Source organism: Ricinus communis, chromosome 7 (assembly GCF_019578655.1).
Source record: "Ricinus communis isolate WT05 ecotype wild-type chromosome 7, ASM1957865v1, whole genome shotgun sequence".
NCBI lineage: Eukaryota > Viridiplantae > Streptophyta > Magnoliopsida > Malpighiales > Euphorbiaceae > Ricinus > Ricinus communis.
In genome coordinates this window covers 22468277-22482634 of record NC_063262.1, presented here as the reverse complement: position 1 = coordinate 22482634, position 14358 = coordinate 22468277, and the positions used below count along the sequence as shown (strand labels likewise).

General features: G+C 29.6%; 1 protein-coding gene across 3 annotated transcripts; it reads left to right on the top strand.

Annotated features, from left to right (window-relative positions):
* The first annotated feature begins 10464 nt into the window (after positions 1-10464).
* On the top strand, positions 10465-12536 carry LOC8268236 (fasciclin-like arabinogalactan protein 7). Of its 3 annotated transcripts, none has more exons than XM_015727280.3 (2): positions 10465-10591; positions 11460-12536. In XM_015727280.3, exon 2 carries the CDS (start codon positions 11509-11511, stop codon positions 12298-12300), a length of 792 nt encoding a protein of 263 aa, XP_015582766.2. In that variant the 5' UTR covers positions 10465-10591; positions 11460-11508; the 3' UTR covers positions 12301-12536. The 3 variants fall into 3 exon arrangements, with proteins under 3 accessions (XP_015582766.2, XP_002532284.2, XP_015582765.2); XM_002532238.3 differs by having other exon boundaries at positions 10539-10698; XM_015727279.2 differs by having other exon boundaries at positions 10546-10693.
* The last annotated feature ends 1822 nt before the right edge of the window (positions 12537-14358 follow it).

Sequence of the window (14358 nt, the reverse complement as noted above, 5' to 3'; positions counted from 1 at the left end):
CTCCTTAGTTGAATATATAATATTATATATAAAAGTGAAAAAGAGAGGACAGATAAATTTATTAATATGATCTTACTAATTCAATAGCTAAATAGGTTAATTTATTAATTTGATTTAATAATATATAATATTTTATAACTAATAAATTATTTTTAAAAAGTCCAACTCTATTATAATTTTTATGTGTAAAGTGTTAAGTATTTATAATTCAATAAAAAAAAATATGTCCAAGTAATACCATAATATCGATATTTAAATTGATAGTGTAAAAAGTTCATCAAATAAGCTAAGAAACACTATAAAAAATTTAAAAAGTAAATTATTAAGCTTACATTTAATTATAGTTATCACAAATTGATGATGTTTTAAAGATATTTTAGATATCTAAACCTAAATATAATATTAGAATTAAAAAATTTAATTTTATTATTTTTTAAAATAGAAAAAAAAAACAAATAGTTCATATTTTTATGTATTTACTATATGTTACCTTATTAAAATGAAATGAAATATGTATCGTATAATCTTTAAGTCAAATTAATATGGTTTTATAATATATGTGAATTTTGATTTTTTTTTTACACATTAAATTTATATAAATTGTTTAAGTCATACATAAATTACTTTGAAGATGAGTTTGCTATAATAAAAAGATTTTATAATTATCTTAATACTACAAATATTTATAATGCTAAATTTAATAATATTTATTATTTTATGTTTAAGTGATAATGCATCAATATTTAATATTCACGTATAATAGAGATGGCAAAGTTTGATCCAAATTCATAAATCCTGAAACGTAACCTATTTGGAATTGAATTTTAATAAAAAAATTAAACATCCAAATCTAAAATGATTCGAGACTCAAATTGTGCAAACTCGAAATGACTCAAACTCGAAGTAATACTAAACCAGAGTGATTTGAGACCTAAGAAATTCGAGATCAAAATAACCCGAGTCTGAAACAGTAAAAGAATTTAAAATAATCCAAACTCGAAATAATCTGAATCCAAGACTAATATGTTCCGAAATTTGATAATATTTGTATTTATCACCAACACAGTCTGATTAAAAATTTTAAATGATTTGAAATATGATTTTTTATTAATATAACAATAACATTTTTGTGATATTAAATTATCATATTTAATTACTTTTGATACTAGTTTTCTTAATATATTTTATTTTCAATTAAGATTTTAAGAAATATATTCTATAATATTATCTCTGAATTTCTAATTTCTTAAAATTTTTATTTTATAAGTTTTAATCATTAAATAAAATAATTAGTTTCAATTTATTTATATAACATAAAAGAATAAAAATATTAACAAGTAATTAAATAAAATAATTTAAATTAAGAAATAGATATTTGTATTTGTTATCTTATAATTTATTTTATTTTCTATTCAAATATTTCTTTAAGAAAAATAAAAATTAAAAATTTTATATTATTAATTAATTAATTAAATTTTGACACCGATACCATTTTGAATTTAAATTTTTTTAATTTTATCAACAAAAACATTGTCGTAAATAAATTTAATAGTTAAGTTCATTATTCTCTAAATTAATAAAACTTCTTTTTTATTTTCTTTTTTTAATATTTAAAGAAAAAATTAAGATAAATGATGATAGTTCAATAAAGCGGCGACCATGCAACTTTCAGCTAAAAAATAGTTCAACACTAGCATATAAGTTTTGAATTCTAAATTTTCAACTAGAAAATTAAATATGTAAAATTTTATTGGATAAAACTAATGAGATCAAAAAATAAAATTAAATAAGTCAATTCGAGAATTTAATTCGAACATGATAAATTAGTTTGAAACCTAATCTAAAATCTGAGGCAATCCGAATTAAATTTTATTTGAACTTGTACTGATTCGAACACGAAAAGAAGCAGGATCATAAAGACTCGAATTTGAAATTAGCAGATTCCAATATTATTCGAACTTAAAATTTCTCAAACTCGAGAAAATCTAAACCAAAATAGTCTAACCCAAAATAATCTAAGACCCAAAATGATTTTATATGAATCCGACTCAATTCACCTATTACTATCTCTACATATAATGCATGTGAGTTAAAAATTTAAAAAAATTAATATTACATTAGGCTCAATGTTAACTGCTACTTTAGTTTATATGAATTGCATAAATCTTCTAATTATAGTTACTTAAAATGCCATAATTCAGTTATGAATAGTGAGTCTAATAAAAAATATATATATCAATCAAAAAAAGAAATATTGACTCTATGATTTAATATTTTGATATAGGAGGTTATATAATTATATGGTTAGCAATTTATATATAAATTCATTAACATCATCAATATTTTTAGCCATTGAATTTCAAAAGTAGTGTGACAACTGCAAAATTAGTTTTGAATAGATGGAGAAAAGTAGAATTTTCTAGTATTGTCGAATCATTCAAAACTTATTGCAGCTAATTAGAATTAAATAAAAATCAAACTATGAGATTTTTTCTCTCTAAATTGAATGAAAATTGACGTAGCATATGATGAAAATTAAGTTGATAAGGAGTTCAATAGTTGTAGAATCACAAGCAATTGACATTGAGTGAATGAGCTAGAACTATTGAATTAACAATATTAGTGAATTTGGATATATATTATTAAGGATTTAACTTTTAGAGTACTAAAACGTCATAAAAAAAAATTATAAGACCCCTTTCTATCAAAAGGTTAAATAACATTATTAAATTGATTACTTTTCTAAAATAAAAAAATAAGACTATGAAGTCTCTCTATAGCATTATAAGAAGTTGAGATCTTGAGGTCCAATTAATACTCATACAAACTCAAGATCGGTAACTACTATGACCCCTATAGTATGATGGATAGTTTGATCAGACATAATAACCGAGTATCATGTGTCGAATAGGCATAACCGACAAATACATGGTTGATTGAGTTCAAATCCAAGTATAACTTAAATTCTTGAAGACTAAGTCATAGTCAAACTCTAACTAAGTAATCTGACTCAACCTAGGACGTTGTTGTACTGCAAGAAGACAAATTCTAATAGAATCAGGGGATCTTACATTCATATAGTCCTACTCTTGATAGGACTAAAAGACCTCCAAATTCTATATAAGAGATTGTGGTGTAACATGTCAGGTACATATATACTTCTATAATCAATACATTATTATAACCTATACCTTTATAGACTTAGATTGGAGTGAGTGGTCAGACAACTCTATTCGACGCTATCTAACCTTTATTGTAAAATACTCTAGAGCTTAGGTTAGACTTAAGATCTTTGTTGATAGCTAAGTTCCGTGACCAAAATTGTCGATTGGTGTTGTCTGTGGGAATCCTCAGGATAAAGCCTTTTTTCCTACCACACCAAGCAAAGCTAAATGGCATCCAACCAGAATGAAGATGTTCTTTATCTAGGATTTGAACGTGCTGATCCACCTCAAAATGACCCTCCTCGAATTGATCCTCCTCAAGATGATCCTTCCTAAAATAATCCTCCTCAAGATGATCCACCAGAGCCAATTAGATTGCAGCATCTCATCCTTTAAGAAGAATCTTCTTCTTGATTACTTTATTCTATAATAGATCTTCAGCAGAAACTACACTTGGAGAGGTCCACCATTAATATGAGACTTTACATTTGCACTATAGAGAGAGTTGGGACAAAGACCTCAAGCACTATGTCTCAAGTTCTATTTTATTCCACTCCAGCAATCTCGATAATCCCTTAAAGTTGACCTTTAGGACTTCCTCAAAGTCCTTGGCAGCCAACTTCTGAAGACATTATGACCATGTATAATCAGAGCGATTTGTCGAGAATGCATTATGAAAATATATTAGCTTAAACTCTCACAAGGGAGACCATGCCTATTCCACAAATCAGTACTAGTCGAGCACCTGATATAATCAATTAAACTATTAAGATCGGTCGGCCACCAGCACTACAAATCCTAAGATAGATAAATACACAGATGGATGGTCAAAACCGATCTTAGAAAAGAAACATCTGAAATAGAGTATCCAAAGAAGAGAGCTCTGGTTCTTAAACTCATGATTCAATCTAGATTGAAGACACCATTAAAAAAGAATAGCAGACGCCCTTAAGAAGTACCGAACTGGGAAGATAAGGAGAGATAAGGTTCTCTCAAAAGAAAACCTTTTATGTCTGAGAATCTAAGAGAGCACTTCCCTCAAAAGTTCAAATTGCCACCTTTGGACTTCTACAGTGGCTTAAAAGATCCTCAAAGTCACATTCATAACTTCAACATCAAGATGGGTTTACACAATATATCAAATCTAATATATGATATAGGATCTTTCCAATAATCATAAAAGAAAATACTCAAAAATGGTACCAAAGCTTTCCAGATGGTTGAATATGCGAATTTCCAACACTTTCCAACACTTTAAAGCTCGTTCATTACCAGCATTCTCCCTAAAAAGCGATCAAATGGTCTAAAAAAATGTATCTAGAGGAGGGGTGAAAGTCTGAAAGATTATGGAAAGATTCAACAAGGAAGCTTTCTAAGTAAATAAGCTCAATCAAGACACAACAATAGATGTAATGACCGACAACACTTGCATAAATAAGTTCAAAGGTTCCTTAACAATAGATCCACTAGAGTCATATGACAAGTTGATTTTGACGGAGCTCATAGTTTCATTAGCCTCGGTGAAGACTGTCGAGTTAAAAGAAGGACCGACCATGATGATCAGTCAAGAGGAAGAACCAACCAATCTAAAAAAGGTTTAAAGATGATAAAAGAAAGAATGACTCTAGAAATGATCATAAAGACTTCATTCCTTTGAACATATCAATGACTAATATTTTTATGTGGGCTCAGAAGAACAAGAGAGATATCAAGTATCCCAACCCAATGAGAGAGCAGATAAAAAATACTATAGATAAAAGCAAATTTTGTAAGTTCCATAATGGTCAAGGGCACGATATAAAGGACTACATATACTTAAAGAGAGAAATTGAGAGGTTGATTTAGAGAGAGCACTTAAAAAGGTTTATAGACATAAAAGATGATTAGTCGAGAAAAGATAGAAAAGAGGGCACCTAAAAAGGTTTGTAGTCTAGAGATAGAAGCTCTAGGGGCTCTAAGATTTCGAGAGGCAGAGATCATTAAGAGTCACCAGGAAAAAGAAATTTTGAGAAAGGAGACGTATATATAATATTTGGAGGAGCTACGTCTGTAACTAAGAGGTTCAAGAGAAAAAAAAGAAAGATGAGTTATATATAATGGCCGAGCATGAGAAACTCCAAGGCATAGTTTTCTTAGAAAAAGATAGGGAAGGAATTGAGATGTCTCACCAGAATGTCTTAGTAATATTATATTTCATTGAGAATTACTGAGTGAAGGTTATTTATCGTTCATAGGAGTGCGGTCAACATCATGACTCTATAATGCTACAAAGTCATTAGTGGGGGAGTAATGAACTTGAAACCCTGCACAATTCTACTATTTGGCTTAGATAGCCAGCCATTGCAACCTCTGGGGATAGCCAGGCTAACTATAGAGCTCATAAAAGAGACTAAAAAAGCTGACATAATCAAAAGGTCACCAAGAGATGGCAAACTTCCTTTATGATCATTGATATTCCATTTACATACAATGTAATCTTCAGACGACCTAGACTGAGGGAGACCAAGATAGCCACGAGCATCAACTATTTGAAGGAGAAAATATCGACCTCTAAAGAAGTTATTACAGTATACGAAAATCAAAACATGGCAAGAGAACTTACATATTTCATGCTTCCTTATTTATATCTAGCTAATAAACATGGTAGACATTTGTTATTGTTGCCATAAGATAAAAAATAAAAATTATTTTAACTTTAACAAGATTTATAAATTAAGTGATGTTTTTACCTGTTTAATAATATAATAACCAAAGTCAATTTTTAATAAATGATCATTAATACTTAATTAAAGTAGAAAATTAAACCTAAAATTTTCTTTATTTATCATTAATAGAATCATTGTTAATTATCAAGAATTATTGTTTAACATCAAACTAATCACCACTCGCGCATTCTTTTTTCCTAATGAATAAATCTCTAACATTTATATAGCTTAAATGTTTCGTTTGTCTCAAAGAAAAAGTAGTTCGATTGATAAAATCATGAAGATAAATTGATGAAATTGACATTGAATTTCTTTTTTCAAACATATTTCATCAATGGGATTATTATTCCTTAATGAGTTACCATCAAAAACAAAAATTCTAAAAATTAAACTACAAATCGTCCCGACTAAGCATGAGCTATCTTAGACGAACTCAATAAAAGCACATAATAAAAAGAAATCAAATCATGAAATCACCTAACCACAAAGAGAATTAAAAAAACTAAAAGAACCAAGAAGGATTGGCACAGGACACTTTCTTTTACTTGAAGAAGAAAACAAATGACTTTTCTGCCGTAAAAAGACATACAAGACCATGAAAATTCTAAGTGTCTTTCGTGCATACAAAAACAACACATGAACATGAGAAAAATCAACACCACCAAATTAGTAAAACCCAAAAAAAAAAAAAAATCCATGAAACGAATCAGCTTGACAAGGCAGTCTTACCTGCCTGTAGCCAAAGTTTGATTGTAACTTCTTATCTTCCTTCCCTATTCACTGCCAACCCCCTAAAAACAAGTTTCTCACCCTTTCTCCTACTCGAATAGAAACTTCTATGATTGGTGGCAAGTACCTTTAAGCTAAACCCCCCTTTTCTTTTTCATTTTCTTTTTCCAAATGCTGGACTTAATTGCTAATCTTAATCAAACTTGTCAAATTAGAATTGGAATCCAACGGTTTATATGGGTAAATCTTGATTAGAAGATCGACAATGTGGTCATCAGGTTATTGCTAGTGTATATTTTATATAATGAGACCCTTAAACAGAAAGCGTTGATTTAGCTTTTTGCTTGCTTAATTGTTCTTGATAATGATATCCATTAGTGTTTTAATTAAACAAAACTCATGTGCCAAAAATATTATCAATATCCTAACAACTAATTTGGTGGGTCTAGATAGTAGAAATTGCCATAAGACCTTCCCATAGCTAGCTCAGAGTACAAGACAAATCCCACCTCCCTCTGTCAAATTATGATTGATTTAATTTATTTAATACTCAATTTGACCCTTAATCCATGTTTGCTCACATGCTCCACATTTCCAATTTAGCTTTAACATTAACAAACAATAATGATAATAATATAGGTGATGCTCCATATATGTGTGTGTGTGTGATCTAAACTTTTCTGACATGAATTACTAGTTTTGATTATAGACATAGTTTTACACACAGTTTTAACATATAGGTATATTGATTACGTGTAATTTTTATGTTTATTGTATTACTATTTTAATAATATTTTAATATAATTTATTATTTTTTTAATTAAATAATAATTTTAATCTTAAAAATAGCATATAATTAATATATTAAATAAATTAACTTGTGCTTAAACGATTAGTATGTAAAACGCAAGGCTTCTTACTTTAAAAAATTTCTAACATATAGGCACATGGAGATATTTTTAACACATAATTATAGTGATGATATGTTATTTCTATAGCATTAACATTATACTATATTAATATATTAATTAATAAATTTTTTTTATTAGCAATGACTTTGAAACCTAAATTTTAGAGTTAATCCTATTACCCTCCATTAATCCCAAATGGACTTTGAAATTTTAGCATGTTTGAATATATTAATTAAGGTATTAATTTTAGGTCTTCTTATTCACTTACATTAAATGAAATTATATTTTTCTAGTGAAATATAGAGTAATCCATAGCTAAACATTGTTTGTTTTCTAAATAACAAATATAATTAACTTTTAACTTTTAATGTAATGAAATTGAAGAGAAAAACATCATTTTGCAATATTCTTATAAATGTCTAAATAGTTAATAAAACAAATTGCCTTTTCTTTTAGGATAAAGAAAAGGACAAAACCCAAGTAAAGTATAATTGAGAATAATGATTTTTCATGAACCCGCCAATCATAATTGGTTTTATTAAAACAAATTTGAAATTTCAACAACGATATAAACACAGCACAGTGCACAGGCAAAATGTGTCGTGGGATGTGTCGGTGGGGTGAGACACGAGAGAAACGGTGCCGTATTTTCGTAAAAACACGCAGACATTGATAATATGTGCTGTCAAAGGGGGCGGATATGATTGGTCATCATCACCTCTGGTCACCCTAGTTGGCAAATAAAGTGTAAAGGACTATTTTTATTCTACTGTATGCCAAAATTAATATTATGAGATTTGTCAATAACCATACATTTTAGTCCTCTGTTGATAAGAATGCAAAAATATGTCTATTTTTGTGTTGATAAAAATGTAAAAATATGTCTATTTTTGCGTTTGGTCTACCTATGTATTATGTGAGTATTTACTATTATTTTAATTATAAATAATTTTTAACAATTTCTAAGAATTGAAATTATATTTTTATTTATTTATTATGTATGCAATATGTCGAATAATAAATTAAGTGCATATTGTAATTTATTAATTAACATATTGCTTATATTTATAAATTAATATTAAGAATATAATTAACATGATATTTTTAAAATTAAAATTATTCAATTTAAAAATAATTTATTAATTAATATATTAAATAAATTTATGTAAGTTAATATTAAGAATTGATTGAATACGATATTTCTTAAAAATTATAGTGAGAACTTTATTAAATTACTTTGTGGTTTAATGTATTACCGCTTTTTGTTACTTTAGTACCCTGTGGATTAATGATTGTTAGTAAATAGCGACCAAATTGCATAATGTCATTAAAAGATTCTGACGTGGCATGTAATAGTATTATTCTTTCAACTGTCATGCTAGCACTTGCTAATGATGTTAATGCAATTTGACTATTATTTGCTAACAGTCATATATTCACATGGTACCAAAGTGAAAAAAAGCAAACCACAGACTTTAAAAGTGAAAATACGTTAAACCACAAGGTAATTTACTGAAATTTTTTCTAAAATTATATTATATAAAAATAAAGACTAATAAAATAAATTAGATATATATTTAAATTTTTATTTTATATGTCTAACTCATTCATAAATTTTTTTAAAATCATATATATATATATAAAATAACAGTTGAAAGATTGACTTATTCGAGAATTTACGAATTCTCCTTTATTTAACTCTTCAAAATATTTCGTTGCTTACTACGCCACTTTCTCATTTCTAAAAGTCTAAGTATCTACCATAAATCTTTTCTCATTTGAACATTGCTCTTAACTCTAAAGCTATGTCATCCTAAAACGCCGCTAAATAGAAGGATATTATAAACGTCTTGATAATCATAGATTGAATTGTTGAATTGAAAAAATTATATATATTAGTTTTTGCGATTTTAATAATAAATATTTTTGGTGATAATCATTATTGTTAAGAATATTTATATAAGGACTAAATCAATTAGTTTTGAAACTGCAAGGACTAAGTTGTTTTTTTTTATGTCCCAACCCGAGGGACATTGTATTGCAATCAACCGTAAAACTTTAGATAGCAAAAAGAAGAAGGTTTTAACAAGTCTAGTGGGCACACCGACCCGACAGCCATATTCTGGTTGGCCCAAAACTCATGGTGGGCGCCCACTTTTGACCCTTCACAATTTCTCAATCCTTCTCACCTCTTTCTTCTTCATTCTTAATTATTCTTTTATTCTCCCTCTCTTGTTTTCACGAGATTTTCTCCCTTTCTCATTCCTTCCTTGTGATTTCTTATCGTGCTATTTTCAAGACTTAAGGATTCAATTGAAGTTAAAGAAAGAAATAAAGTTTCTACCATAAGTTTGTGTTTTATAATGGTAACATTTGAAGGTTAAATACACATTGCATACTTACAATATAATTATTAGGTGAATCATTATGACTCCATTTGATTGTAAATGTAATCAATTTCGTCCATTGAAATTTAAAGAGTTTAATTTGAATTCAATATTATTTATAATAAATTTAAGTCCAATCCAGACTTATTTTGAATTATTATAATACGATGCATCTCAATTTATTTTAAGATAATTAAAATTAAGCTCAATTAATATAGTTCATTTATCACATGAAAAAACTTAATTCGAGATTTACTTGCTAAGTGATTGATGACTGACCGACCAAAATAGCATACTATAGAACAAATTCTCTTGAGAAATTCAAGAAGGTTATTACCTGCAGTTTGGGGAGTGTAAAGAATTTAAAAAATAAAGAAGAAAAAAGAAATAATTAGTTGAAAGTTGATTATGAAAGGCCACCCTACAATGGGCCTATATTTTTATTTTTATTTTTGTTTTTTGGTTTCTTTACAAGAATTTCCAACAAAGCATACTTTAATTTACCCTCTAAGAAAAAGAGTCATTTCCCAAGTTTGGGAGGTGAAAACAACATCCCATGCTATATAATATTGCATTCTTATGTAATTTAGCAGTACCTAGTTACCTACTCTCTCTTTCCTTTATATTTTCTTGAACCCTTTTCCAGCTGGTACCACCCTCTAAATCAGTGTTTTTTTCCCTCTCATCATTCACTGGTAATAACTCTGTATCTTTATATAGCTTCACCACCTTTCTATTCTCCAGTACAAATTTTTAGTTTTGGCATTTTGATTTCATTTCTCTCTGAATTCCTCTTGGTAAGGTCAGTGTGTACTTCAATCTTTACTCTCACTGCATTTCTTTTTCCATTTTGTGTTGCTTTTCATGTGCTAATGTGATGTGAAGTACCCATCTTCAGATTCTCAAGGTTTTGCTTGCTTTTGAGTAGCTCTTTCTTGCTAATGGCACTGGGTATTCCCCATTTCTTTTCTATTGGTCAAGAAAATTGGTGGTCATTTTCTGCAACTGGAAGAACTGTTGCTTTTGGATGAGCTGGTCTAGATCTGTTTCTTGTCTTTTCTCCTGATGTACCTTGTGTGACTGTGTTTTTATTGTTTTCGTACTTCAATTTCTGTTTTTGAAACAGAAATATCGGTTTATAGCTTCTGTTCAACTATCATCTGTTATTGCATTGTTTCAGATCCCGTTTCAGGCTTTCTAGATTAAATGAATCAGTTTCTTTCATGTGCCTAGCTAAAAAGAAAGAAAAAGTATTTCTTTTGTATTTTTTTTTCTAGTGTTGTTGGATGAGCTGGTCAAGATCTGATTTTTTCCTTTTCTAGGTTAGTAGTTAAGGTCATTATATTCTTAGCTTCTTAATCCTGATAGATATTTGTTGCTTGGATATCTTCTGTTGATTTTCAGTTTCTCACCTTGATACAATGCCATCATTATTTTGCAAAAGCAAATTTAGTGGTTTCTTTGTTTTTTCTTTGTGTTTTTTTTTTTTTTTCAATTGATGAACTGTAGTTGTGTTCATAAGCTGAAATATAAGAATTGATAGGATGTATTTGCCTACTGCAGGAATTTGGAGAGTTGGTAAAATATTTGCTACATAGACTTTCTGAAAGCCATGGAGCTATCTATGATTTTCATGTTTAGTAGCACACTACTGTTCTTGTTCACTTCAACAGCATATGTTCAAGCTGCTAGTCCTCCCGCAGCAATCCTGCCACCCACTCCAGCACCAGCACCAGCACCAATACCTCCTTATGTAAATCTCACTGATTTACTTTCTGTTGCTGGCCCATTCCACACTTTCCTTAGTTACCTTGTGTCCACCAAAGCCATTGACACCTTCCAAAACCAAGCCAACAATACAGATGAAGGCATTACCATCTTTGTACCAAAAGACGGCGCTTTTTCATCTCTTAAGAAGCCTTCTTTAACAAACCTCAGTCAAGATCAGCTCAAGCAACTCGTCCTTTTCCATGCCTTGCCCCATTATTACTCTCTTGCTGAATTCAAGAACCTTAGCCAATTAAGCCCTGTTAGCACATTTGCTGGTGCGGGTGAATATGCTTTGAACTTTACTGATGTATCTGGGACTGTACACCTTGATTCAGGATGGACTAAAACTAAAGTTAGCAGCAGTGTACATTCAACTGATCCTGTTGCAATTTATCAAGTTGATAAGGTTCTTCTACCTGAGGCAATTTTTGGTACTGATATACCTCCGACTCCTGCCCCAGCACCAGCTCCCGAAATTAGCCCAGTAGCCGATTCTCCATCATCTGAAGTGACTGCAGATAAAGGGCATGCTCCTGGAGTTGCCCCGCCAAACTCTTCATATAGAATCAGTAACATGGGTATTTGGAGTCAATTGGTTCTTGCAGTTTCAGGTGTGCTGGTCTTATTCTTGTAAGGGAAAATTCATGGATATGAGCCTCTAATTTATGTTGAGAGGGTACCTCCGGATTTCGTTTTATCTGCTTTGATTTTCAAACCATTTTTTGATTATATATGTTACTGAAATTTATGTAAGTGAATGAATGTTACCCTTATGATCTCTGTTTCTACGCAAACCACCTTTTTTGCTTGATCCATTGCTTGTATTTGGTAATGGCTATACTTTTATGGAGTTGATATTCTTAAGCATTATACTATTGCAGTTTATTCGTTTAAACAGTCCCATATCTTAGCATTTAAAGAGAATAAATTAGTTTAATTGCAAAAGTTTAGTACTTTACAGCACAATGGTCCCAGAATGTTTTCAACAATGATGTATGTCTCTAGAAAAGTTCTTGAGAGACTGAAATCAGTTTTTATTTGAGTTGATGCTTTCTTGGTCTGGTCTTCAGTCATTTACCTTATTACTTACCATGTCTGCATGTTTGATGCTTGTCCAATTATTAAATAGAATGTTACTTAATCTAGAATCCAAGGAAAAACCCACCTTTTAAAATGGGTGGCAATGGCACAGCAATAAGTAAAAGCTGCAACACTCCTATCATATGATGTCTTTTCATTAAAAAAGAAAAAGACCACAAAACACTTGAATGATGTCTTCTCATTCAAAAGAAAGGCCACAAAACACTTGAAGTCTGGCTCAAAGACCGAGTATTTGCTATCGGGAGCGAGAGACTTTTCGTCTTTTAACCCCAGTATAAGATAAGGGGCAACTACCTTGTTGCAGAATTCACGGCCTTAGGGCCAACTTAATGGACAAGAGTTTTTCTTGTTAGTATTATTTGTGAAAGGCAACAGATTCCAGTCTAATGTTTGAATGTTCCATTCATATTTTCGTGCTTGTCATTGTCGTAGCTGTCTAAATCTCTGATGCATCAGGGAAACGAAAAAAGAAAAAGAAAAATAGTGATCAGGGCAGCAGGTTGTGGATGAAGGGATGATGGATATCCATCAGTGGTGCATGTACGAAATATTGAAAACAATGTTGCAGAGTTGGGTTCTTAACCTCTGCTTCAAGCAATAAAGCAATAATCATTGAATTTCAAGCTTTTTAATCTGAAGATGATAATGTGGTAGTAGATGATTAAGAAAATAGAATGCTTTCTTATTATGGTTTTGATGGGTTTCTTCCTTTGAACGTGAAGTTATGCTTAAAATAAAGTTCAGCGGTTGAAAGAGCATGATTTTAGTGTGGGCTGATAATGCTAAAAAATGAGGGTGGCATACTCATTATACAAGGACCACCAATTATGTCACAGGTTTTGTATTGTATAGTCACTAAAGATAAAGAGCTGGAAGAAATAGTTGCCTTACAATTGTTTGTATTTACAGCTAAAATTATAAGGTTGTGAAATTTAATATCATAGGGTAAAGGAATTGAATGAAAGTTTAATATGTAGACCAACAGTGTGATCCGACACATTAGCATTGAGTTTTAAAAATTATTTTTTCAAAAAACTGGTGAATAGATGCTTTTTTAAATATAAATTTGAGAAAAACAGTTTATAAATAAATTAAAAATATTAATATATTAAACCAAAAAATTTCTAAACTTGTCTTTTGAACATGCAACCCCAATCCCAAACACACCCTGACAGATTTTTCTCAAATTACTTTTTCAAAACAGTTTTTGAAAGAAAATACATAAATTGATGCTTTTCTTAAAAAAAAAAAAAAAGAAGAAGTTAACAGAAAATAATTTATAAAAAAAACAAAAATATATTAATATATTAAATTAGAAAATTTTTAAAATTTTCATTAAGCTTCTCAGATTTGATATTTCCAAAAACGAATCTAATATCAATTAAACTATATTGAATTGATGTAATCCTACTTCTTTAAATAACCCAAATAAGGTTCTTTTGAACAAATACTTGGGAATCAGATCAATCTGCATATCTTATAAAGATAAAAAGCAAGGACATTCAATTATGCATAAGGGGTTCATAGTTTCTTGCGTACCACTTCTTTGTTCGTTGGAGGAATGTCTCCACACGAAGAAATCTTTTTTAAA

Bases quoted from the DNA above. Each gene is read 5' to 3' on its own strand.
- LOC8268236 (XM_015727280.3), top strand. From the start codon at position 11,509: ATGGAGCTATCTATGATTTTCATGTTTAGTAGCACACTACTGTTCTTG.